The sequence below is a fragment of the Microtus pennsylvanicus genome, chromosome 12 (assembly GCF_037038515.1).
Source record: "Microtus pennsylvanicus isolate mMicPen1 chromosome 12, mMicPen1.hap1, whole genome shotgun sequence".
Classification (NCBI taxonomy): domain Eukaryota; kingdom Metazoa; phylum Chordata; class Mammalia; order Rodentia; family Cricetidae; genus Microtus; species Microtus pennsylvanicus.
The window spans coordinates 91,025,036-91,049,608 of NC_134590.1; the positions used below are offsets into that span (position 1 = coordinate 91,025,036).

At 45.0% G+C, this 24,573-nt stretch overlaps 1 protein-coding gene across 2 annotated transcripts in view; it reads right to left on the reverse strand.

Annotated features, from left to right (window-relative positions):
* Adgre1 (adhesion G protein-coupled receptor E1) overlaps positions 1–24,573 on the reverse strand; it is a 98,956-nt gene that overhangs the window by 67,775 nt on the left and 6,608 nt on the right. The window contains exons 2-10 of one of the 2 annotated variants that reach the window (XM_075942540.1): positions 17,169–17,231; positions 9,350–9,505; positions 8,247–8,396; positions 8,044–8,163; positions 6,265–6,411; positions 5,409–5,558; positions 3,908–4,087; positions 3,676–3,822; positions 113–201 (exon numbers count right to left, since the gene is read on the reverse strand). In XM_075942540.1, coding sequence (XP_075798655.1) covers positions 113–201; positions 3,676–3,822; positions 3,908–4,087; positions 5,409–5,558; positions 6,265–6,411; positions 8,044–8,163; positions 8,247–8,396; positions 9,350–9,505; positions 17,169–17,231 — 1,202 coding nt within the window. The remainder of the gene's footprint in view (positions 1–112; positions 202–3,675; positions 3,823–3,907; positions 4,088–5,408; positions 5,559–6,264; positions 6,412–8,043; positions 8,164–8,246; positions 8,397–9,349; positions 9,506–17,168; positions 17,232–24,573) is intronic. The other variant, XM_075942538.1, reaches the window with a different exon arrangement.

Below are 24,573 nucleotides of genomic sequence, written 5' to 3' on the forward strand. Positions count from 1 at the left end.
GTTGAGAGAGGTTAGGCATCAGGGAAAATTAGGAGTGATTGTTATCATATTAGATTGTATACATGCATGAAATTCTCAAGAAGAAAGAAAAATACTATGTTATAAAACTTACATCGTCAAGACCCCTGGCTTTCTCTGCTTGGCACTGCTGTATCTGCTCACTGTTAGGTATCAAGTCTTCCTTACACTTGAAGGGGATCCCTGGAAGGAAGGAAAAACCCGCAGCAAACAGTAAGGTGTGGCTACAAGTCAAACTGATTCTGTGACTTATGCGCATAACATCCAACCTGAACACATAGCAGGGACTAGAACCAAGCTGCAGTTAAACAGCAAGTTAAGAAGCTCCAAGGGCATGGCACGGGCTTAAAGGGAGCAAGACGGGACATGACGCAGAGAGTGATGCCCAATGCCACAGTGACCATTCCGTCAACTATGATCTCAACAGAATCCAGGCTAACTCGAGAGATCAGCCTCTGGGCACACCTGTGGCAGATCATCTTCATTAGATTAACTGGTGTTGGAAGACACATCTTACCTGTGGGCAGGACCGTTCCGTGGACAAGAGAGCCTGGACTTCACAGAATGGGAAAATCAAAGAGCAACAGCACATATAGCTCTCTGTTTCTGACTGTGGATGTGATGTGACCAGCTGCCTCAACTTCCCCACACGGAACCAAGACCAGAATAAATTCTTTTCCCTTGAGTTGCTTTTGTCGAGTTAGTTTTTCACAGTGACAAGAAACTAAGATACCATTGATGTAAAATTCTAAGGCTGTTGTGATCTGGGGCCAGTCAGGACCATAAATTATTTCTTGGACCAGAGGGGAGATGTGGGAATAATTGAGGTACCACTCACATGCCTTTATCAGGAGGGAGTTTTTAGGCATCCCTCATGAAATCCTGAGTTCACATCCTGAAATATCATCAGCGTTTATTCTCTAAACAGCTTTTATACCAAAACGTAAACTGAGGGGGGATTTTATTAGCATTTTGTTTTCTAGGTGGTGGGACTTAGGTCACATCTGCAACTATGACGGCTCTGTCACTTAGACTAAATTAACACCTCTTCCCCAGGTCACTCCCACAAGTACAAAGAAGGAGCCGAGTGACATTAGCATATCCTGACCCTTTGTTTAGAATGGCCTTAGCTGGTCTAAAATGGCTAGGTGCCCACCTTCTGTGTGGCAAGTGAGACTGTGGCCTCACAGTCTCACAGTCTCACCTTCTGTGTGGCAAGTGAGTGTCTGGCCGCCATGCAATATAAAAATATGGGCCTAATATGGTAAACGAGCTGGTGCATGCCTGAAGGCAGAAGGATTCTTTTCAAGAAGAGGAATAGAATCAAGAGATATCAGCCTAGCTGTCCATCAACAGATGAGTGGATAAATGTGATAGATAGATAGATAGATAGATAGATAGATAGATAGATAGATAGATAGATAGATAGATAGATAGATAGATAGAGATGGATACATAGATAGATACATACATAGATACATAGATAGATATAGATAGATAGATAGATAGATAGATAGATAGATAGATAGATAGATAGATGATAGATGATAGATAGATAGAGATGGATACATAGATAGATACATACATAGATACATAGATAGATACATAGATAGATAGATACATAGATACATAGATAGATACATAGATACATAGATAGATGATAGATAGATAGATAGATAGATAGATAGAGATGGATACATAGATAGATACATAGATAGATACATAGATAGATATAGATAGATAGATAGATAGATAGATAGATACATAGATAGATAGATAGATAGATAGATAGATAGATAGATAGATAGATAGATAGATAGATAGATATAGATATTATAGCAGAATATTGTTCAGCCATATGAAATTTCTAAGAAAATGAATGGAACTGGAAAATATTATATTGTGGTAACAGAGATTTATAAAAAAAGATACTACATATTGTCACTCATATACAGATCCTGATTTCCACAGGTTAAATATATTTAAGTGGATGTTAGTGTGTGGAGAAAGTGGTAAATCGGAAGGGGCTTTAATGAATACACTGTGAAGGGTAACAAAAAGCATGAGATACAAGAGGAGAGGGGAAGATGAAGAGGAATAGGAGGAAAGGAGGGAGGAGGAGAGGAGGAGAAAGGGAGAAGAAGAAGGAAAGGAGGAGAAAATAGTAGATGAGACAGAAGAAGGGGAAGAAAGGAAAAGGGAAGGAGAGAAGGGGAAAGGGAGGAAGTGAGGAAGAAGAGGGGGGAGGAAGAAGAATGGGAGGAGGATTTGCATCTGAATGATGCTCTTCTCACTGTTTTCTCAGAACAAACATAATATTTACATTGTGTTAGGCACCATAAATAAAAAATTAACAGTGGGAATGAAGAGGTATAATAATAACTATTTCTAGATGATTCTTTGTGAGGAGGAGACAGAAAAAATGAAATAGGGAAGGAGCAAGCAGAGGACACAATGGCACTGGTGATATGCTGAACCCTGTGGCGGGAAGGACCTTAGATACATTTGTGTTGTCATTGTGCTTCATTGCAGCCATTCAGGCAGCACACATTCTATTTTAGATGTGTGTGTGTGTGTGTGTGTGTGTGTGTGGTGTACATGTGTATGAACATTTGCATGCATGTATAGCATGGATGTCTGTGCATCTGGAAGTCAGAGGTAGCACTGGGTGTCTTCCTCAATCACTCTCCACCATCATGGACTCTAACACTCTGGAACCCTAAGTTTCTAAAGCTGCCTCGGCCATGGAATTTCATCATTGCAACAGAAAAGTAACTAATACACAGGGGCACATCCTTGGAGAAAACTGGCCCTCCCTGGGCAGTTAGCAATTGCCCCCCGCGACAGTAGGCTCGTGAGCTCCTCCCCAACCTGTGTTCATGCTCAGTACTGTGATCTGGCCAAAAACCTTTTAATATCCATTACTTAAAATTTTTTTAAGCTTTTAAGCCAGGCAGTTGTGGCACACACCTTTAATTTCAGCACTCAGAAGGCAGAGGCAGGCAAAGCTCTGTAAGTTTGAGGCCAGCCTGGTCTACAAGAGCTAGTTCCAGGACAGGCTCCAAAGCTACAGAGAAACCCAGTCTTGAAAAATAAAAAAAAAAAAAAGCTTTTGTTCTTGAGAGAAAAAATGAAATGCTTTCATGTAGCGCGCACCATGGCGCTGTCATGTCGTAGGCACGGAGCCGGTGCGCGCTACTCTTTCACAAGACACCAACGCCCCAGGGAGCCTGAACTCCTGTTTACATCTAAAGCTACTCACGTGTGTGAACCCCAGGACCTTTGTGCATACTGTAACCTGGGACAATATGGCATTCACTCTTTCAGGTTTATATTTCAAACTTCATGTGGTCATGAACACCTACGATTCCAGCAGTTGGTAGATAGAGGGATGACGAATAGGGTTCAAGGCAAGCAGTGAGTTTGAGGCTAACCTGAACTACATGAAACACTGTCTGAAAAAAAAGCATACTTGATCCAAAATCCACTCAATAACTTATTAGTGCGTGGACCAATGAATCCATAAAGGAGTAAATAGGAGGAATATACTGCATAGGGGAGATAAAAGTAAGCAGAGAACCCAGTTAATAGAAAAGAAAAAAGTTTTACAAGTAAAGCAAAGACACATCTACCCTTGCCAATGCAATAAGACATTACTTTTGCAACTGAAGTTGCCATACGCCTCGGATCCTTCTGGATCTGGTCGGAAGTTGGGAAGGCAGCTGCAGATGTAGGAGCCTGGGACATTGGCGCAGGCAGAATTTTGTCCACATGGGGATGGATCTTGGATACATTCATCAATATCTGCAATAAAAAGCAAATATATAAAGAACTTCATAAAATGCAGAGAAGGGCACATCCTAGGCCACCTGGGAAATTCTCGGCTCACCTTCACATGCCACTTCTGGGTCTGTGAAAGTCACTTGTCCATTGCTCGGCGCAAAGCCAGGATGGCAAGTGCAGAAGTAGCTCCCAGGAGTATTAGTGCATGACGAGTAGGGAGGGCACATGGCATCACACTCATCGATATCTGTACAGTGGAAAACGAGCACATGGGAGAGCGATGATTCTGTGCAGAAAGAATTTACAGAGCAACGATAAGGAGCTCAGTTTGACCCCAGCAGCTGGTGTCACTGATTTCACTTCTGTTGCCCATGAAAAAATATCCAGGCAAAAAGCAGTTTAGGGAAGAAAGGGCTTATTTTAGCTCACAGCTCCAGCTTGCAGCCATTGTTATGGGGAAGTCAAGGAAGGAACTTGAAGTGGCCTCTGTGGAGGCCCTAAGAGGCCAAAGGTCAGAGAGTTTGGGACTTGTTTTTAGTTCATTCAAGATTATTGTTCCTCTAACTCACATCCATAGCCAAAAGCAGAGAGAGAATAAATGTGTGATGCTGGATTTTACCACATGCACTTCAGAACCCCCAGCCTAGGGAAGAGTGCCTACAATGAATAGCACCATGCATGATGGGAGGATCGATCCCCTCACATCAATTAACAGAGTCACGACAATCCTCCACAGATGTGCTGTTCTAGTTAGCATTAACCACCAACTTGACCAGTTTAGAAACACCTAAAAGGACATTTTCATCAATTGTCTTCATCAGATTGGTCTGTAGACGTATCTGTGAGGAACTGGCTTTGTTGTCTTAATTGATGGAACCAAGTTCCCTGTGAGTGGCACTATCCCTGCGCAAGTGGTCCCCAACTGTAGAAGAAAGTTATCTAAGCATAAACCTGTGAGCAAAGCTGAAAGTGACCTAGGCAATAGCATTCTTCCACGGTTCCTGCTCCAGATTCCTGATTTTCCTCAGTGACAAATTGTGACCTAGAAGTGTAAGTCAAATAAACCCTTACCTCCCTGAACTGATTGGATCATGGTGTTGTCATGGCAACAGAATGAAACTAGAATGCATACCCACAGATCAACCTGACCTAGACTCCTCCTCATCAAGACTCTTCCAAGACAATTCTAGATTGTGTTCAGATGACAACCAAAATTAACCAAATGACATGCAGAGTTTTTCCTCTTTGGATTCTAGTTTGGTTCCTGACTGTAACCAACAGGATAAGATATTAGTGATATTCTGAGATCTACAAGATCAGACTCTTAACTACCTGGCGTGTTCTGCATTCTTGCTCTTAGAATCACACTTTTTTCAAAACAGGAGGAAGCTCGAGTGTCACTGTGGAAACTGGTGTCTCAGTAGAGTGCCCAGCCAGAGACTAATTATTGAGACCTATCAGCTACTATAGACACAGGCTCTCGGGATACTAGCTGAAACAGAAAAGCTAGTTCATTGTTAGCAAGAACAAATGCCCATTTTTATAAGTCACTATATTTGGGATTCATTTAATACCCATTGAGTCCTCCACATGGCTAAGGAGATTACCTGTACAGTTAATATCTGCTGTATTATCAGGAATCTGAGGAACTGACAAAGAGAATCCAGATGGGCAGGAGCAGCTGTAGGACCCCAGGGTATTGATGCAAATCAAGGTGGGGCCACAAAGAGTGGAGTTCCTGGAGCACTCATCCACATCTAAACAGAAAGTCGAGTTATGAGGAACGATGACATTTGAGCCAGGAAAGTATTAGCATGTAAAACTCTGGCTGGGACTAAATGCATTATACATTATAATATGGCCACGAGCCTGTGGAGGCCAGGGGCTGGAATGTGGTGCCTTGGGAATGAATGATGGATCTCCAGAGGCTCAGGCATCTGGACACTTGGTCCCCAGCTGATGGTGCTGTTTGTAGAGGTTCAAGAACTGAAGCCTTGCTGGAGGAAGTATGTCACTGATGAAGTAGTACTAGCTCATAAACACAGGTACAGAAAGACCAAGGTCAGGTAGGCTGTGCTCCCTCTGACAGCAATCCAGAACCTTAGTATGTTTATGATGCACAGCACACGGGGAGGAGTTAGGTAATCTTGGTAGGTATGCAGTGCAGCAGCAGAAACAAGAGAGATCTGTCTCCATATGGTGCAAGTAGCAGAACCAGCTCCCAAAAATTGTTCTCTGACCTCCACACATGTACCATGATGTACACATACCCAAAAGCATGACAGAAACAAAGGAAGGATGGAAGGGAGGGAGAGAGGGGAGAGGAGGGGTAGGGAACAGAAGGAAGAACTCTTGGTTTCAGCTTTTCAGATGAAAATCTTGAATTCATCCTAAGCCCAAACCTTTTATAACTGCCTTTCCAACTAGGTTTTATCTAAGTTCCTGGTCAACACCTTCACCTACCTTCGCAGGATTCTCCCAGGCCCTGGAATGTTGACCCTCCACCACTAGATTCGAGTCCTGAGTCACACGTACAATAATAACTTCCAACAGTGTTGTGGCAAGAAGCATTCTCTGGGCAACTGCCGTGTTCCGCACATTCATCTTTATCTGATGAGTTGGAGGGGGGAAATGTAGGAGAATTTAAGTAGGGGATCGAGAAGAGAAGACTACACATGAGAGATGCACTCTCTGTGCTAACTGGTAGCTGGCATGATGAAGACCCTCCAACACACATGCTCTCTTTCCTACTGGCCACTCAGAGGCATGCTTCCAAGCCTCTCTTGCAGCTATACATAGCCATAAGAATAAATTCTGGCCAAAAGAACATAAGTTGAAATGCTGCAAAGAGTTTTAAAACATAATTATCAACATTCACAAAAAAAATAGCCATTATCCTTCATCCCTCCTGCAACCACACTTTGGGGTGTGGATTTAATGCCACGTGGTTTCTCCACTACTCCCGGGAGGAAATGACGTTTGACTCCCCCACCTCCTTGAATCCATCTTGTCCTCTTGCTTGTGCCAGCAAATAGAATGCACAAGTGGTGGGTGTCAGTTCCAAACTCGGGTCTCCAGAAGCCTGATGGCTCTGCTCTTTCTCTGGGACTAGTTGGCACTTGCACATGAATGAGGCCCAGGCTTGATGTGGGAGTGTCATATATCAATCTGTTGATTTCATTGGCTAAGCAATAAAGAAACTGCTAGGCCCATTGGATAGGCCCACCCTTAGGTGGGTGGAGTAAACAGAACAGAATGCCGGGAGGAAGAGGAAGTGAGGTCAGACTCCACAGCTCTCCTCTCCGGAGCAGACGCAAGAGAGACGCCATGCTACCTGCTCCAGGGAAGACGCACGCTATGAAGCTCCGACCCAGGATGGACATAAGCTAGAATCTTCCCGGTAAGACCGGTGCTACACAGATGATAAGAAATGGGCTAGTCCAGGTGCGAGAGTTAGCCTAGAAGAGGCTAGATAGAGATGGGTCAAGCAGTGTTTAAAAGAATACAGTGTCTGTGTAATTATTTTGGGTAAAGCTAGCCGGGCAAGCGGCTGAGGTTTTGGGGACGCAGCCCCGCCGCTCCTTATTACTACACAGGCTAGTGTCAAGAATGGGATCTAGGGGGCTGGAGCGATGCCTCAGTGGTTAAGAGCACTGCCTGCTCTTCCAAAGATCCTGAGTTCAATTCCCAGCAACCACATGGTGGCTCACAACCAACTGTAATGAAATCTGGTGCCCTCTTCTGGCCTGAAGGCATACACGCAAAGAGAATACTGAGAATACTGTACACATAATAAATATATAAATCTTTATAATAAAAAAAAGAATGAGATCTACATGGAAAATGGGCAGAAGGAATGCAACGGCCAGAGGATGGGGAGGAGGGCTGTTAGGTACCACATTTTCTGGACAGGACAGAACTGTTGTGCACATAAACTCCCAAAAGTTGTGGCAGCTCCTGAAGCCCCACTCCTCCCTGAGCAGCTATGGTTACTGGAAATGGTAGGAAGGGAGATTTCCTTCCGTGGTGGAGACACTGTGAAGTTTCTCTTGGTCACATCAAACACAATCAAGTGCAACAGGGCCACAACAAAGGCCTGGAAGGAGGCAGTAAATATGTGGGTTAAAAGGGGGAGGAGGAGTTTGGCACAATCTGTGAATGGTTAAATTTAAAAAGAGCAGGGGTGTAGCCAAGTGCCAGACAAAAACATATAGGAAATGACAAAAACCAAGTGCCACAAACCTTCACAAACAAGGCCATTCCAGAAGAAGCCAGGGCGGCAGGTACACTTGTAGCTTCCCACAGAGTTCGAACAGTTGGAATTTTCAGGGCAGATCCCAACCGTCAGACACTCATCAACGTCTGCAAGGCAAAGAAAAAGAATGAGGGAAGAGCATCAAGCTCCGACCACTGAAGACCCACAGCAGAGAGTCTGAAGACATTACCTTTGCAGAGACCTGGACTTCCCAGAATCCAGCTCTTCCCAGTGGGAGGAGAGAAGCCACTAATACAGCTGCACTGGGATCGCCCAGGGAAATTTTTGCAGACCGAGTTAGGACCACAAGGTGAGTCGCTTTGAAGACATTCGTCAACATCTGAGCAAAGAGAAAAGTTGGAGTGGCAAACTGCTCTCGCCCTACAAATTGAACCTCCTTTTATTTGCTTTAAGAGTCCTCATCATTTGGTGACTTTGATGGGGTCCAGGGTCTCTCTATTTAAACCTGAACAGTCTTAAACTTGGGTTCCCAGGTCATAACAGTGGGTTGCTAAGTCAAACACCACATCTTGTACTCTTGAGACATTCAGTCTTGAGGCACAGCCATCTGTGAGTTTTTGCAAGGAAGAGGAGTCAGGAGAAAAAGTGGATGAAGGGAAGGAGAGAGAGGTGTGTGGAGATTGGTATCCCTATGTGTGGACAGATGTGTGGATGGGTGAGTAGAAAGAGAAGAGAGAAGAAAGGGAGAGAGAGACACAAGGAGGAAGGAGTGTAGATGGTTTTCCTTTGTGTAGATTAATTGATAGGCGTAATGAGTTAGCAGGCAGACAGACAAATGGAAGGGCAGATGGATAGGCAAATGCATGGATAGGTGTATAGATGAAAAGGGAAAAGAAGGCGGGCATGAGGGAGGAAATGGAAAGCTTTGTGCCTATTTAGATATGTATTTGTACCAATGGATAGATAGAAAGGAAGGGTGCCCAGGAAGAGAGGAATTTGGGGCGTGTGGTAGGAATGGCAGGAAGTAACCACACTCAGTGCCCAGCCAGCATGAGCCTGACCTACCGAACACTGGAAGGCTTTGATAGAATGTGGACACTTGTGTAGTGATTTCTTCTGAACTGATGCACACCCTCCCCAGGGAGGAGGGACTCCCAAGACTCAGGAAGTCAAGATACCTTTCATAACAGACTCACAAGGCCCTCCTCATGGTTATATAATCAACAAACAATTGAGCTGCCTGAGCATGGTGTGGGGATCGTTTCTCTGGCCTGTGGCACTGCCATACATAGGGTTTATACGTCCCCAGAAAGTCACACGACAAAAATTCACCTTTACACTCCACTCCTGGGCCCTTAAAGTTGGTTTGTCCATTGCTGGACTGGAAGCCTCGTTTACAGGTGCAGTAATAGCTGTCCGCGGTGTCGGTGCAGGTGGCATAAGCCGGACACGTGGTAGTGTCTTCACACTCGTTCACACCTAGGTTGCCTGGAAAGAAGAGTGTGGACATCTGAAACACTGTAATAGGGAATTCAAGGAGTCGCGTAAAGGAACAGAGGAGGTGCACCCTGCTGCCTGCCAGGGTGATCTTCTCCAGAAAGTGGCCTTGTAGTTGTGAGAGATGAAGGTAAATGGATGGAGAAGCTGGTCTTTAAAAGAAGAGCTTAGAGATGAGCACGTTTGTGCCTGAATTGACTCCCCAAGTGTAGCTTCCTCAAATAAAAGCAGAAAAGACATCCAAACCAGCACAAGAATGAATGACAACAGAAAGCCGGGAACGGGAAGAAGCCAGATGACATGATTTCTCCAAAGACTATGGGTCCTGGACTACTCAAGCCATCAGTGCTGATGGGAGTAAAAGCCTGAGTGAAGAGCTTGATTGAAACTCCGCTACCAGAATGATCCGTGACCCCGAAGGTTGTGCCAACAAGCGGAGGAACGAAATGAGGAAATCCACCCTGGATGGGGGAGGAGCGGCACAGAAAACAAGCCAGCACAGGAGATGTGCATCTGAAACACAGTCCAGTTAGCAAAGCTGAGGATCCATGGGCGTGGGGCTTTAAACACCAAACCTGTTGAGAGGAGAGCAGCTGAAAGCCAGGCTTCAGATTTTTTCTTTTTATTGATTCTTATTGAGCTCTACATTTTTCTCTGCTCCCCTCCCTGCCTCTCCCCTTCCTGCCTCTCCTCTCCCCTTCAACCCTCAACCAAGGTCCCCACGCTCCCAATTTACTCAGAAGAGCTTGTCTTTTTCTACTTCCCATGTAGATTAGATCTATGTATGTCTCTCGTAGGGTCCTCAGTGTTGTTCCTGTCCCAATGTGTTCAAGTGTACTTCCCACTTTCTCTTCTATAAGGTTCAGTGTGGCTGGCTTTATGTTGAGGCCTTTGATCCATTTGGACTTGAGTTTTGTGCATGGTGATAGATATGGGTCTATTTTCATTCTTCTATATGTTGATATCCAGTTATGACAGCACCATTTGTTAAATATGCTTTCTTTTTTCAATTTTATATTTTCAGCTTTTTTGTCAAAAACCAAGTGTTTGAAAGTGTGTGGATTAATCTGGGTCTTCGATTTGGTTACATTGGTCCTCCTGTCTGTTCTTATGCCAATACCAGGCCATGTTTCAGATTGTTAAACCACAGTGGAAACCATCAACAGATACCCCCAAGAAGAAAAGTATTGTCAGGATAGAGGACAAGATTAGAGAACTCAAGGAAAGTGTCCCCGCTGCCCAAAGATGACAACCCAACTTTAAGGGACCAGGAGGATAATGTCACGATAAGTTTATGCTGTGTGACTTCCTGAGGAGACACAAATAAACCTCTATTCTCACCCCAGGTAGGGCACTGGCCACAGTCCAAAGAAATTATCCCAAACCACACTCAAGAAGCTCAATTGATTATTGCTCATATAACCATGTGAATCTGATGTGGAAGATATTTGACTTCCTGAGTGTGTGGTAGATGCTTGCGTCACTTAATTTTGGGAATTTGGCTGGTGACGAGTGTCTGCATGACCCACGAGTCTCTGACCAAGGCTGAGAGCACAAATCTCTAGACATAAACGTAAATTGTCAATGTGACCACTTATCAAAACAACACCAGTCAGTTCCCACCTACTTCCCCAATGGGCCTTGTACATACAACAGTAGGTTCTCACTAGGGAATGAACAAAGAGAGGCTTTGCAAAGAATGCAAAAAATTTAAATAATAAAACTTCATAGCACGCCAGATGGTGAGTAAAGGTCAAGTTAAAAATGAAAAGAACTGGGGAAGAAAGAATTGGAAGGTGGAAGGAGGCATAATTTCTTTAGAAGGAATCCCATACAGACTTCCTTCAGACATTTCACAAACTCCTAGAAGGAATAAACAAGAATTGTGGGGAACAGACTCCCTTCACATTGTCCTCTGAGCTGCATGTGTGTACAGGCAGACAGACAGAAAGATATACATAGATAGAGATGAAAGATGAATAGATAGATAGATAGATAGATAGATAGATAGATAGATAGATAGATAGACAGACAGGCAGGCAGGCAGACAAACAGGTAGATGATAGACAGATAGATAATAGAGTAATATTTCTTTTAAAGATGAGTTGTGGAGACATATGAGTAAAAATAATAAATGCAAAGACCCTGTGTCAGAACTATTCCTGATCCTACAGGTAGCAAGGAAGTCAGTACAAATTTGAGGCCAGAATGAGTGAGGGGAAGTGGGGAGGGCAGAGGAGACCCACAGCCAGATGGACCTTCTAAGTCATTGAATAATTCTGATTTTTTGTGTATACTTGAGTGTGATAATTTATCTGTATTGTCAGTTTGACTGAATTTAGAGTCTCCTGGGAGACACACCTCTGCAGTTTCTGTGATATACTTGCAGGACGAAGCACCTCCTGAAGTGAGTCGGCACCCCACCAGCTGGGGATCTAGACAGAGCAAAGGGGCCGGGCAATGTCACCCATCTCATTCTGCACCCTCACCATGTCCGTGACGCGACCAGTTGCCATCACACCTTTCCCGACATTAACACACTCTCTCTCCAAGCCAGGAGCCAACCAACTCCTCCTCCCTAGATGTCTCCTTGCTGAGTGTGAGGTTACAGCAATGTGAGAAGCAGCTAATGAGATGAGTGATGGGAGCTGTGGCGAGGATTTGGATAGAGGAAGCACGGTGACAATTTTAACTGCTGGAACTGTGAGCTTCAGAAATCCAGAAGCCAGATGGCCAGGGGTGGAAGACTGTCCTTGCCTGTGAGAGGCATGTTCAGTATAATCCAGGCAGGAATGGGAAGAGTGTGGAATTCTGGGTAGGCTTGGGAAGTGATGCTGGCATGGGTGGTAGATAGAATGGGTGCAAATACTGGTTTGAACCAACTCTTGTGCAGCACCACGCTGTTTATCTGACTGTGGCTCTATGGGATAATGGGAAATCAGGGCAGGGACACAGCCAGCACTGTCCTCTAGTCAGAACAGCCTTTGGCTCTTGGTGGCATGTCATGCTTCTGTATGAATTTGAGGATTTTTGTTCTATTTCTGTGAAGAACAGTGTTGGTGTTTTGACGGGGATTGAGCTGACTGTGTGGATTGTGTTCAGCAGGATGGTTGCCCTATGTTCTCTCTTCCCACAAGAGGAATACAAGAGGCCGTATTCCACAGTGACAGCCTCAGTTCCCTCCTCCAGTGTCTTATAACAAGTAGACACTGTTCCCTTTTTCATTTATCCCCAGATGAGGTGGTTTTGTGTGAGTGAGTGTGTGTGTGTGTGCACACGCATATCTGTCTGTCTATGCATGTGTGCATGTGTGTATGAGCCTGCATGTGTGTGTGTTTGTGTGCCTATGTGTGTCTGTGTGTACATTTGTGTTCCCGTCTTGTGTGTCTCTGTGTGCATGTATATGTGTGTGCATATGTGTATGTGTCTGTGCACATGTGTACGTTCTCTTTGATTTGGTTCAGTTTGGAGCTACTGTGAGTGAGTTTGTTCCCTGATTTCTTCTCAGCATCTACATTATTCGTATAGGAATTCTACTGACATTTTCAGTTAGGAAGACAGGTCAATGGAAGTAAAGGGTGGGACACAAGACCAGGCAGTGGGGTGAATATACATGTAAGAAAATGGCATAGCAAACCTATTATTGTGTATGATTCTATGTGCTAATAAAAACATTTAAAAGCAATGATAATGCAGACATCAAATGGTAGGGTGAGACCTTTGTGAAGTGCCCTGAAACGTGAAGACAGACGACCACTGTTCTTACATTTCTCATTGCGTTCTTGCCACACTGCCTGAGAGCCAACTTCAGTCTACCTGCAGTCTACCCAATGTTTCCCACCCACACTTGGGGTCCCAGCTCTCTCTCCAGCTTCCTTTGTCTCTGCAGTGGCCACATTGCACACTTCCAGCACCCTCTGTCTCTTTGGTTTTTTCTTTGGGGACCCTCCATGTAAACCTCTCAAACTTTAAGTCCTTCCAAAACCAGAATAAGAACCCTATCCTGGGTGACTGGGCACCTACTGACCTCCCAGCTCACAGCCTTCCCTGACCTAAAAGCCATCTCTGCATCCCCAGTACCTTTGGACATGCTGTCCTGTTACTAGATTGGCCTCCTGTCCCCACTGTTTCACCTTTTTAAAATTATTTTTTAAATAGAGAGCACATGAAGCTGGGAGGGTATGTTAAGGAGAGTGGGGGTAAAATGATCATATTTCATTGTTTGGACATGAGAAATTTGTCAAAAAAATTTAAATTAAGTAAGAGATAGATAGATAGATAGATAGATAGATAGATAGATAGATAGATAATGATGATGATGATGATGATGATGATGATGATGAAGAAGATAGATAGATAATGATGATGATGATGAAGAAGATAGATAGATAATGATGATGATGATGATGATGATGAAGAAGAAGATAGATAGATAGATAATGATGATGATGAAGAAGAAGGTAGATAGATAGATGATAGATAGATAATAATAATAATAATAATGATGATGATGATGATGATGATGAAGAAGATAGATACATACATACATACATAGATACATAGATAGAAACATAGATACATAGTCTCAACAGACAAATGTCCTTCCCTCAAACCTTATTGCCCAAATTCAGTTCCAGGCCCCATGTGGTGGAGGCAGAGAATCTCCCACTCTCCTGGGCCCTCTGACCATCGCACATTGCCACACGTGTGCAAATGCATAGACACACAAGTAAATAAAATTCTAATAAATGTTTAAGTTTTGATAAGTCTAAAGTTTACCACAGTGAAAGCAATAGCTACGTGATCAAATTCATAGCCTTGGGAGAGAGATACTGTACAAATCAGGGGATGTGAAAGACTGTGTAGTTTTCTGGCTCTTCCTAAGCATTTACTGTTTTCTTGTCCCTATTCCTCCTGTCAATAGAGCGCACTGTATTCAAGGTAAGCTAACACTGGTTATGGAAGCATGTGCCGACAATTCAAGCCACTTGGAAGCTGAGACAAGAGTTCACAAATCCAAGGCCAGTCTGGACTGTACAGTCAGAGACAGAGAGAGAGAACAATTTTTGAGTACAGATCCTGGAGTAACTGCAGAAATCAGAAAAATAAAAATGGGCCACAAGGTGTGGGGACCCTAGAGAGGGAAACACAGAGATTATGGGTGATATGAAGGGGGAGATGGAAAAATAGAGATGGAGGCTTCCATTGGGAGGAATGATAAGCAACACTAAGGATTTCTGGAAAACCATAGAGTCATTATTTTATATTTACCTAGAATTATATATAAAATACATATATGTATGTATATATGTATATATACTTATGTATGTATATGTGTATATACACATATGCATAGACACATATATACATAAAAAAAGTTGTCCCACCTGAGCTGGCAATGCTTCCCAATGACAAGCTGTCCCTAAAGGCGCATCAGTGGCACTCATACCTCAGAGGTGACCATCGGCTGTCTAATTGAATTGAAGACCCACTCAACAGGAGGAAAGTCATGTCTGGAAACCCAGCCAACTCCCCGGGGCTAGCGAAGTGGTGGATCTTAAAGGCGAGCCTGTTACCGCCACTTTCCTAAACCAGGGTCGTTTCTAACTGCATTCTAAAAATGCATCCTTCTACCCACAGATCAGTGGAGCTCTCGGCCCTCATCGAGAAGTGTCTCTCTGAAGCAAAGGAAGGCCATCACAGAAAGCCACAGTGCAGCAGGTCCACGTGCAGAGAGAACTAACTGATCAGAGAGGGGAGCCTGGCTCCTGAGAATATGTCTGCATCACAACTCCTGCACCTAAGGCTCCGGGAATACCAAAAAGACAGGGTGGAAAGATTGCAAGAGCCAGCAGACCAGGAAGTCTGCTGAGGGATCCTGTCTGCAAGAAGTGACAGAGACACTTCACCCATGACACCTCAGCAATACAGCTGCCTGAGCATCACTGAGCAAGAATGGCACCAGCAGGCATGCTAAAGCGGAAGTCCTCACAGGCCCCCACCCCTAGATAAAGACAGACGGGAAACCACAGAATGTGGAGGGAGGGGAACCATTCCTTCCAGGGAATAGCCCCCAGCTGGTTATCCCATGCCAAGTGGTCACTTCTGAAATTGTATTCACAAGAGTAGAACTAAATGAATTGAGCAGGTTGCATGCATTGTGTATTGTGGGGTGTATAAAGGGGTATGTGTGTATATGTATGTGTCCATGTATGCACCGGGGGTATGTGCGGATGTGGGGGTGTGTCTATGTGTACGTGTATGTATGTATGTTGTGCTGGTATTTGGGGTGTATTTGTGTGTACATATGTGTATGTGAAAGTATGTGTGTATATGGGGTATGTGTGTGTTTGTGTGTGAGTGTTGTTGTGTACATATATATGTATGGTATGCTAGGGAACTGTTTGTGTGTATGCATGTGTGTATATGTTTGTGAGTGTATTGGTATGTGGAGGGGAGAATGTGTGTGTGTGTGTGTGTGTGTGTGTATGTGTGTGTGTGTGTGTGTGTGTACCAATAACACAAGAACAATTAAATAAAGGGTCCAGAAATGTGAAGAGTGGCAGGAAAGGGACATGGAAGACATTGAAGGGAGGAAAAAGAAGGACAAAATGATGCAATCATATTTTAATTTTCCATCATTTTACATAAATAATAAATAAAAGGAAAAATAAAGAGAGAGAACATGGAGTTAGGAAGAAAAGTGGTGGCAAAGACAAAGGAGGAGCTGGAGGAAAGGGAATCCAGATGTGAATATTAAATAAAATATTTAACTTTTAAAAGAAGACATAGAGCTGGGAGGGCGGATGAGAGTGGTTCTGGGAGGAGACAGAGGGGGGGAACTAGGGGATGAATGGATCAAAACACACAGTGTCCTTGGATGAAATTCTCAGAGAATTAATACACATGCCATTCTAGGCAAGTTTCAGATCCCTGCTTTTGCTAGTGACTTTCTTCATGGATTGACAGATGCCTCACAGACGCCCCCTTGTTGGAGTGACAGACACCTCACAAACGCCCCCCTGGTTGGAGTGACAGACGCCTCACAGACGCCCCTTCAGGGAGGAAACAGGGTGAGAAGACCAAGCGGTCCCACGGCATCCGCAGTCCGGAAGTAGAAAAGTAATGATGTTCCACTCTGTTTGGAGCTAACCAACCAAGGTTGGAGTTCCCTGTCAACAGGAGCCAAAACAAACCTCTTCTCTTTATAAATTAATTGACACTGATAACCTTTATAGTCAAAGATGGATTGCACAGACCCAAAACAAGCTCACATCCAATGACTAGGTTTGATTATGGCTTTCCAGAGTTACAAGACAAGAAAAAGACATCCTAATGTCGCTATTACTCTCTCAACACCAACACCAGGATTAGACGACGAGAAAGGAGAATTTGTAAAGGAAGAGAGGCTTCACAGCGCCTCCGTGACATATGCACTTCGGTCCCTAAAACCATCCAGGGATGTTCTGTATCTTGCCTGAGGTTGCACAGCAATTTCAGAGCACAAAGGAAGTGTCCTGGAGCAGGGTGTACATACCATTGCTCTTCCTGCAACTCAGTCCCACAAAGTGTGAGGCCCAGCTGCTGGTACATGAGAGCTCTCCAAAAAAAAGTCCTGTTCAGACCAGTCATTTGTTCTCCTTAGCTAACTTACCCTTGAGACTTTGTCCCAGCATAAGGAATGTGGTCGTCTCCCATCCCTGTACACCACTGCAGCCTGTGAAGAGAGAGAGAGAGAGGCACAAACTGTTAAGTTGCTTGTGCTCAACCAGCAACACTAACCGTCGCTTGGCCCTGTATAAACCGGTTTGACAAAGCTGGACAGAACCCACTGGCGGAGCCGTGTCATAGGGCACCCTCCTCACAGAGCGCCCCTGACTTCTATGCACTTTATTTTCTCGTGGTTTTTCTTTTTCTAAGTGGTGCAGAATCCACAGAGGCTAGAAGGACCCCTAGGAACTGGAGTTACAGGAGCTTGTGAGCCGCTATGTGGGTTCTGGGAACCGAACCCACTTGAAATATTATGGTCATTTATTTCATTATATTTTAGTCTATTCTTTGAGGAATCATACATATGTGTGATGATTTTGATCATATGCACCCCTACTGCTCTACTACCCCTATCAGATCTCTCCTCACCATGACCACCCTACTTAAAAAATAATCCACCGACTCTAATTAGTGCTTTATAGATGTGTGTGGGCACAGGGCCATCTGTTAGAACACGGGCAGCCTTTGGATTGCCCTGAAGCAAGTGGGATCTTCTCCCGGCATCCACCAACTCTCAGAAGATCCTTGGCTGGGGATGTGACCAGACTAGAATGCTGGTGGGCTTGACCCTCCACGGGTGTCGTGCAGGTGCCCACAGAGGCTGTGAATCCTTAGTGCAGTCAACGCTCAGAAGACACAGCTGCACTCCAGCTTTCCCCAGCTGCCAACTCTGGTTCAGGAGCTGTTGCAGAAGACTGGGCACAGAACCAACTTCTATTTCTCATGGGGTCAGACTGATCACTGTGGGACTGAAATTTCATGGGGGAAGATGATGATTGATTTTAAGATTGTATGTTTTCTCAATTAGGGTTACTATTTCTGTGATGAAATGCATTGGTCAAAAGGCAAGTTGGGGAGATTTGATTTACACTTCCACATCACTGTTCATCATTGGAGCAAATCAGAAGAGGAACTCACGCAGGGCAGGAACCTAGAGGCAAGAGCTGATGCAGGAGCCACAGAGGGGTGCTGCTCACTGGACCACCAGTCCAGAGATGACACCACCCGCAATGGGCTGGATGCTCCCCCATCAATCACTAATTAGGATAGTATCCTATAGGCTGGACTGCAGTTCAGTCTTGCAGAGGTATTTCCTCAACTGAATGGAGGAGACACAGAGGGGGAAGACAAGAAGGAGGGTGAGGAGGGTGAGGAGGGTGAGGAGGGTGAGGAGGAAGGGGATAAGAGAAGGAGAAGTGGAGGACTGAGACTGTAACTCTGGGTCTAGGGGAATCTGACACCTCTAGCCACCATGGGCACCTGCACTGGTGTGCACATACACATAGAACACATGTAATTTAAATGTGTGTGTATGTGTGTGTGTCTACGTGTATGTGTCCTGGCTAGTCTTATGTCAACTTGACTCAAGCCAGAGTCTCCTGAGAGGAGGGAGCCTCAATTTCTCTTTTGTGTATAAGACACATATGTGTATATATATATATATATATATATATATATATATATATATATATATATATGTAGTATATACAAACATCAGGCTAGCTGCTTGCTATGGCTTGGATGTGCAATTTAACCTATAAAATCAGGGTTTAACCACTCAGTGAACAGATGTCAGTGCTATCTGGGAAGGCTAAGAGATGAGGCCTTGAAAGAGGGCATGGAGATTGTATTCCAGTTCTGCTTCATAGTCTATCAAGAAGAAAGCAGTGCAGTCCCACAATCCAACCATGAACTTGGCCAAGCTTTCCCCAACATGGCAGACCACACCATCACAAACTATGAGAGAAAAATTTGCCTCAAAATTTGTGTGGTCACCGCAATTATCATCACTATTATCAATATTTCTGTAGTCATGATCACCATGATCACAGCCTATGTAGTAACCATCACCATCATCACCACCTCTGTACTCACCACCATCACCATCACTACCTGTGTGGTCATCACCATCAGCACCACCTCTGTAATCACCACCATCACTACCTGTGTGGTCATCATCACTATCTCCACCTGTGTACTACACCACCACCATCTCAACCTGTGTAGTCATCACCACCATCTCCACCTGTGTAGTCATCACCATCACCATCACCACCTGTGTAGTCACCACCATCACCACCTGTGTAGTCATCACCATCACCACCTGTGTAGTCACCACCTCCACCATCTCCACCTATGTAGTCACCACCTCCACCATCTCCACCTGTGTAGTCACCACCATCATTTCCACCTGTGTAGTCACCACCACCATCACCACCTGTGTAGTCATCACAATCATCAACACCTGTATAGTTACCACCATCATCACCACATGTGTAGTCATCACCACCATCTCCACCTGTGTAGTCATCACCACCATCTCCACCTGTGTAGTCACCACCACAATCTCCACCTGTGTAGTCACCACCTCCACCATCTCCACCTGTGTAGTCACCACCACCATCACCACCTGTGTAGTCATCACAATCATCAACACCTGTGTAGTCACCAACATCATCACCACCTGTGTAGTCATCACCACCATCTCCACCTGTGTAGTCACCACCTCCACCATCTCCACCTGTGTAGTCACCACCACCATCTCCACCTGTGTAGTCATCACCACCATCTCCACCTGTGTAGTCATCACCACCATCACCGCCTGTGTAGTCACCACCTCCACCATCTCCACCTGTGTAGTCACCACCACCATCTCCACCTGTGTAGTCATCACCACCATCACCGCCTGTGTAGTCATCACCACCATCTCCACCTGTGTAGTCATCACCACCATCTCCACCTGTGTAGTCATCACCACCATCTCCACCTGTGTAGTCATCACCACCATCTCCACCTGTGTAGTCACCACCATCATCTCCACCTGTGTAGTCATCACCACCATCTCCACCTGTGTAGTCATCACCACCATCACCGCCTGTGTAGTCATCACCACCATCTCCACCTGTGTAGTCATCACCACCATCTCCACCTGTGTAGTCATCACCACCATCACCGCCTGTGTAGTCATCACCACCATCTCCACCTGTGTAGTCATCACCACCATCTCCACCTGTGTAGTCACCACCACAATCTCCACCTGTGTAGTCACCACCTCCACCATCTCCACCTGTGTAGTCACCACCACCATCACCACCTGTGTAGTCATCACAATCATCAACACCTGTATAGTTACCACCATCATCACCACCTGTGTAGTCATCACCACCATCTCCACCTGTGTAGTCATCACCATCATCACCGCCTGTGTAGTCACCACCATCATCTCCACCTGTGTAGTCATCACCATCATCACCGCCTGTGTAGTCACCACCATCATCACCACCTGTGTAGTCATCACCACCATCTCCACCTGTGTAGTCACCACCACCATCACCACCTGTGTAATCACCACCATCATCACCACCTGTGTAGTCACCACCATCATCACCGCCTGTGTAGTCATCACCACCATCACCGCCTGTGTAGTCACCACCATCATCACCACCTGTGTAGTCATCACCACCATCTCCACCTGTGTAGTCACCACCTCCACCATCTCCACCTGTGTAGTCATCACCATCATCAACACCTGTATAGTTACCACCATCATCACCACCTGTGTAGTCACCACCACCATCACCACCTGTGTAGTCATCACCACCATCTCCACCTGTGTAGTCATCACCACCATCTCCACCTGTGTAGTCACCACCACCATCTCCACCTGTGTAGTCATCACCATCATCACCACCTGTGTAATCACCACCATCATTACCACCTGTGTAGTCATCACCACCTGTGTAGTCATCACCACCATCTCCACCTGTGTAGTCACCACCATCATCACCACCTGTGTAGTCACCACCATCATCACCGCCTGTGTAGTCACCACCACCATCACCGCCTGTGTAGTCATCACCACCATCTCCACCTGTGTAGTCATCACCACCATCTCCACCTGTGTAGTCACCACCACCATCTCCACCTGTGTAGTCACCACCACCATCACCGCCTGTGTAGTCATCACCACCATCTCCACCTGTGTAGTCATCACCACCATCTCCACCTGTGTAGTCACCACCACCATCACCGCCTGTGTAGTCATCACCACCATCTCCACCTGTGTAGTCATCACCACCATCTCCACCTGTGTAGTCACCACCATCATCACCGCCTGTGTAGTCACCACCACCATCACCGCCTGTGTAGTCATCACCACCATCTCCACCTGTGTAGTCACCACCACCATCACCGCCTGTGTAGTCACCACCACCATCACCGCCTGTGTAGTCACCACCATCATCACCACCTGTGTAGTCACCACCATCATCACCACCTGTGTAGTCACCACCATCATCACCACCTGTGTAGTCACCACCATCACCACCTGTGTAGTCATCACCACCATCTCCACCTGTGTAGTCACCACCACCATCACCACCTGTGTAGTCACCACCATCACCACCTGTGTAGTCATCACCACCATCTCCAACTGTGTAGTCATCACCATCATCACCACCTGTGTAGTCATCACCATCATCTCCACCTGTGTAGTCATCACCACCATCATCACCACCTGTGTAGTCATCACCACCATCTCCACCTGTGTAGTCACCACCATCATCACCACCTGTGTAGTCATCACCACCATCTCCACCTGTGTAGTCACCACCATCATCACCACCTGTGTAGTCACCACCACCATCTCCACCTGTGTAGTCACCACCATCATCACCACCTGTGTAGTCACCACCATCATCACCACCTGTGTAGTCACCAACATCATCACCACCTGTGTAGTCACCACCATCATCACCACCTGTGTAGTCATCACCATCATCACCACCTGTGTAGTCATCACCACCATCTCCACCTGTGTAGTCACCACCACCATCTCCACCTGTGTAGTCACCAACATCATCACCACCTGTGTAGTCATCACCACCATCTCCACCTGTGTAGTCATCACCACCATCACCGCCTGTGTAGTCACCACCATCATCACCACCTGTGTAGTCATCACCACCATCTCCACCTGTGTAGTCACCACCATCATCTCCACCTGTGTAGTCATCACCACCATCTCCACCTGTGTAGTCACCACCACCATAACCACCTGTGTAGTCACCACCATCATCACCACCTGTGTAGTCATCACCATCATCTCCACCTGTGTAGTCATCACCACCATCTCCACCTGTGTAGTCACCACCATCATCACCACCTGTGTAGTCATCACCACCATCTCCACCTGTGTAGTCACCACCATCATCACCACCTGTGTAGTCATCACCATCATCTCCACCTGTGTAATCACCACCATCATCACTGCCTGTGTAGTCATCAGCGTCATCTCCACCTGTGTAATCACCACCATCATCACCACCTGTGTAGTCATCACCATCATCACCACCTGTGTAATCACCACCATCATCACCACCTGTGTAGTCATCATCTTTACCTGTGTAGTTACCACTGTCATCACCAATTGTGTAATTTCTTTGATCATCTTCATGTTTCATCACTATTATTGCCAATACCATGAGAATGATCATCATCATAGATGCATCTTTTTTCTTAGATCAGGTCTCATGTGGCCCAGTCTAAGCTCAAACTCACTATTTGGCTGACAATTACCTCAAATTTTCTTCCTCCTCTCTCAGTCTCCCTAATGCTGAAATTGTAAATTTATACCAACACACCTGGGTTGAGCAGTGCTGGAGAAAAAATTCACAGCATTATGAATGCATTGAAAGCATCCTGCCAACTGATGTAATCAGTTGGTTCATAGATATATGATAGATATAGAAAAATGATACATAGATAAATAGAAAGATAGATATATATTAAATTGATGCAGAAGAATTATCTGTATTTTGTCAATCATGTATTTTAATAAAATGCTGATTGGCCAGGCAGGAAGTATATGTGGGAAAACCAGACAGGAAGTAGAGGTGGAAAAAAAGAGAACAGGAGTATTCTGGGAAGCAGGAAGCTCCTGCTCCCATTCCTGCCCAGGCCACCGAGAAGCAAGATGTAATCTGCCTGGCTGAGAAAGCTAACGAGCCATGTGGCTAACATAGTTAAGGATAATGGGGTAATATATGTTATAAGAGCTAATACAAAGCCTGAGTTAATGGGCCAATCAGTTTATAACCTAATGTAGACTCTCCGTGTGATTTTCTTTGGGACTTGCCAGCTGTGAGGTATCAGGTGGGACAGAAACCCCAATGAGCAGGCCCCTCATGCTACATTAAATATAGAGAGATGACAGACAAAAAGATATATATATATATATATGTAATATAAAAGGGTGACAGACAGATATATAGATGAGAATAGATAATTGATAGATGATAGATTAAATAGATGATGAGTGGATAGATTGATGATGATGAAGAGATAGATAGATAGATAATAGATAGATAGATAGATAGATAGATAGATAGATAGATAGATAGATAGATAGATAGATAGATAATAGATACATATATCCACATATACAAACATACACTCATACATGCATACATACATAGATGTAAAATAAATATAAGAGCTTCTAGAGGTTTTACTGCTATCTCTCAACCCACCCTGCCCCCAACCCCACCTGTTCCCTGCGAGCTCCGTGGAACCCTGCTATACAGCCTTCTCCAATACTGAGTGGACCTAAGAGGTGAGTCAGCAGCAGCCCTGTGCTGGACAACCTGATGCCCCACTCCTTAGGACCTCCTCCACATGGGAGAAAAGCCAGGGGCTCCTCCTCAGCTCACTCGACCTTTCTAGCCACCAACAATGAGTTTTCCTGCTATCTCTCAACCCACCCCACCACCAACCCCTCCTGTTCCCTGTGAGCTATGTGGAACCCTTCAACACAGTTTGTTCCAATACTGAGAGGACCTAAGAGACAGTCACAGCAACGATTGGACCAAGACACCAAGACACTGCCAGCCTCATTTGAAGGAAGAGATGGATAGGCACCAATGCAAGAATTCCTCCAACATCCTAGAAACAACATGGTAACACCAGAACCCCATGAACACACGACAAGAAGACTTGATCATCCTAACCCAGAAGAAGTAGAAGAAAACGAAGGATGATTTTATGAAAATGATGGAGAACTTTAAAAAGGAAGTGAAAAATTCCCTTAAAGAAATGGAAGAGAAGACGAACAAAAAGCTGGAAAAAATTAACAAATCCCTCAAAGAAAACCAAGAAAAATCAATCAAATAGGTGAAGGAAACAGTTAAAGACTTGAAGACTGAAATAGAGGTAATAAAGAAAACACAAATAGAGGGAATTCTGGAATTGGAAAATCTGGGTAAATGAACAGGAACTACAGACACAAGTAC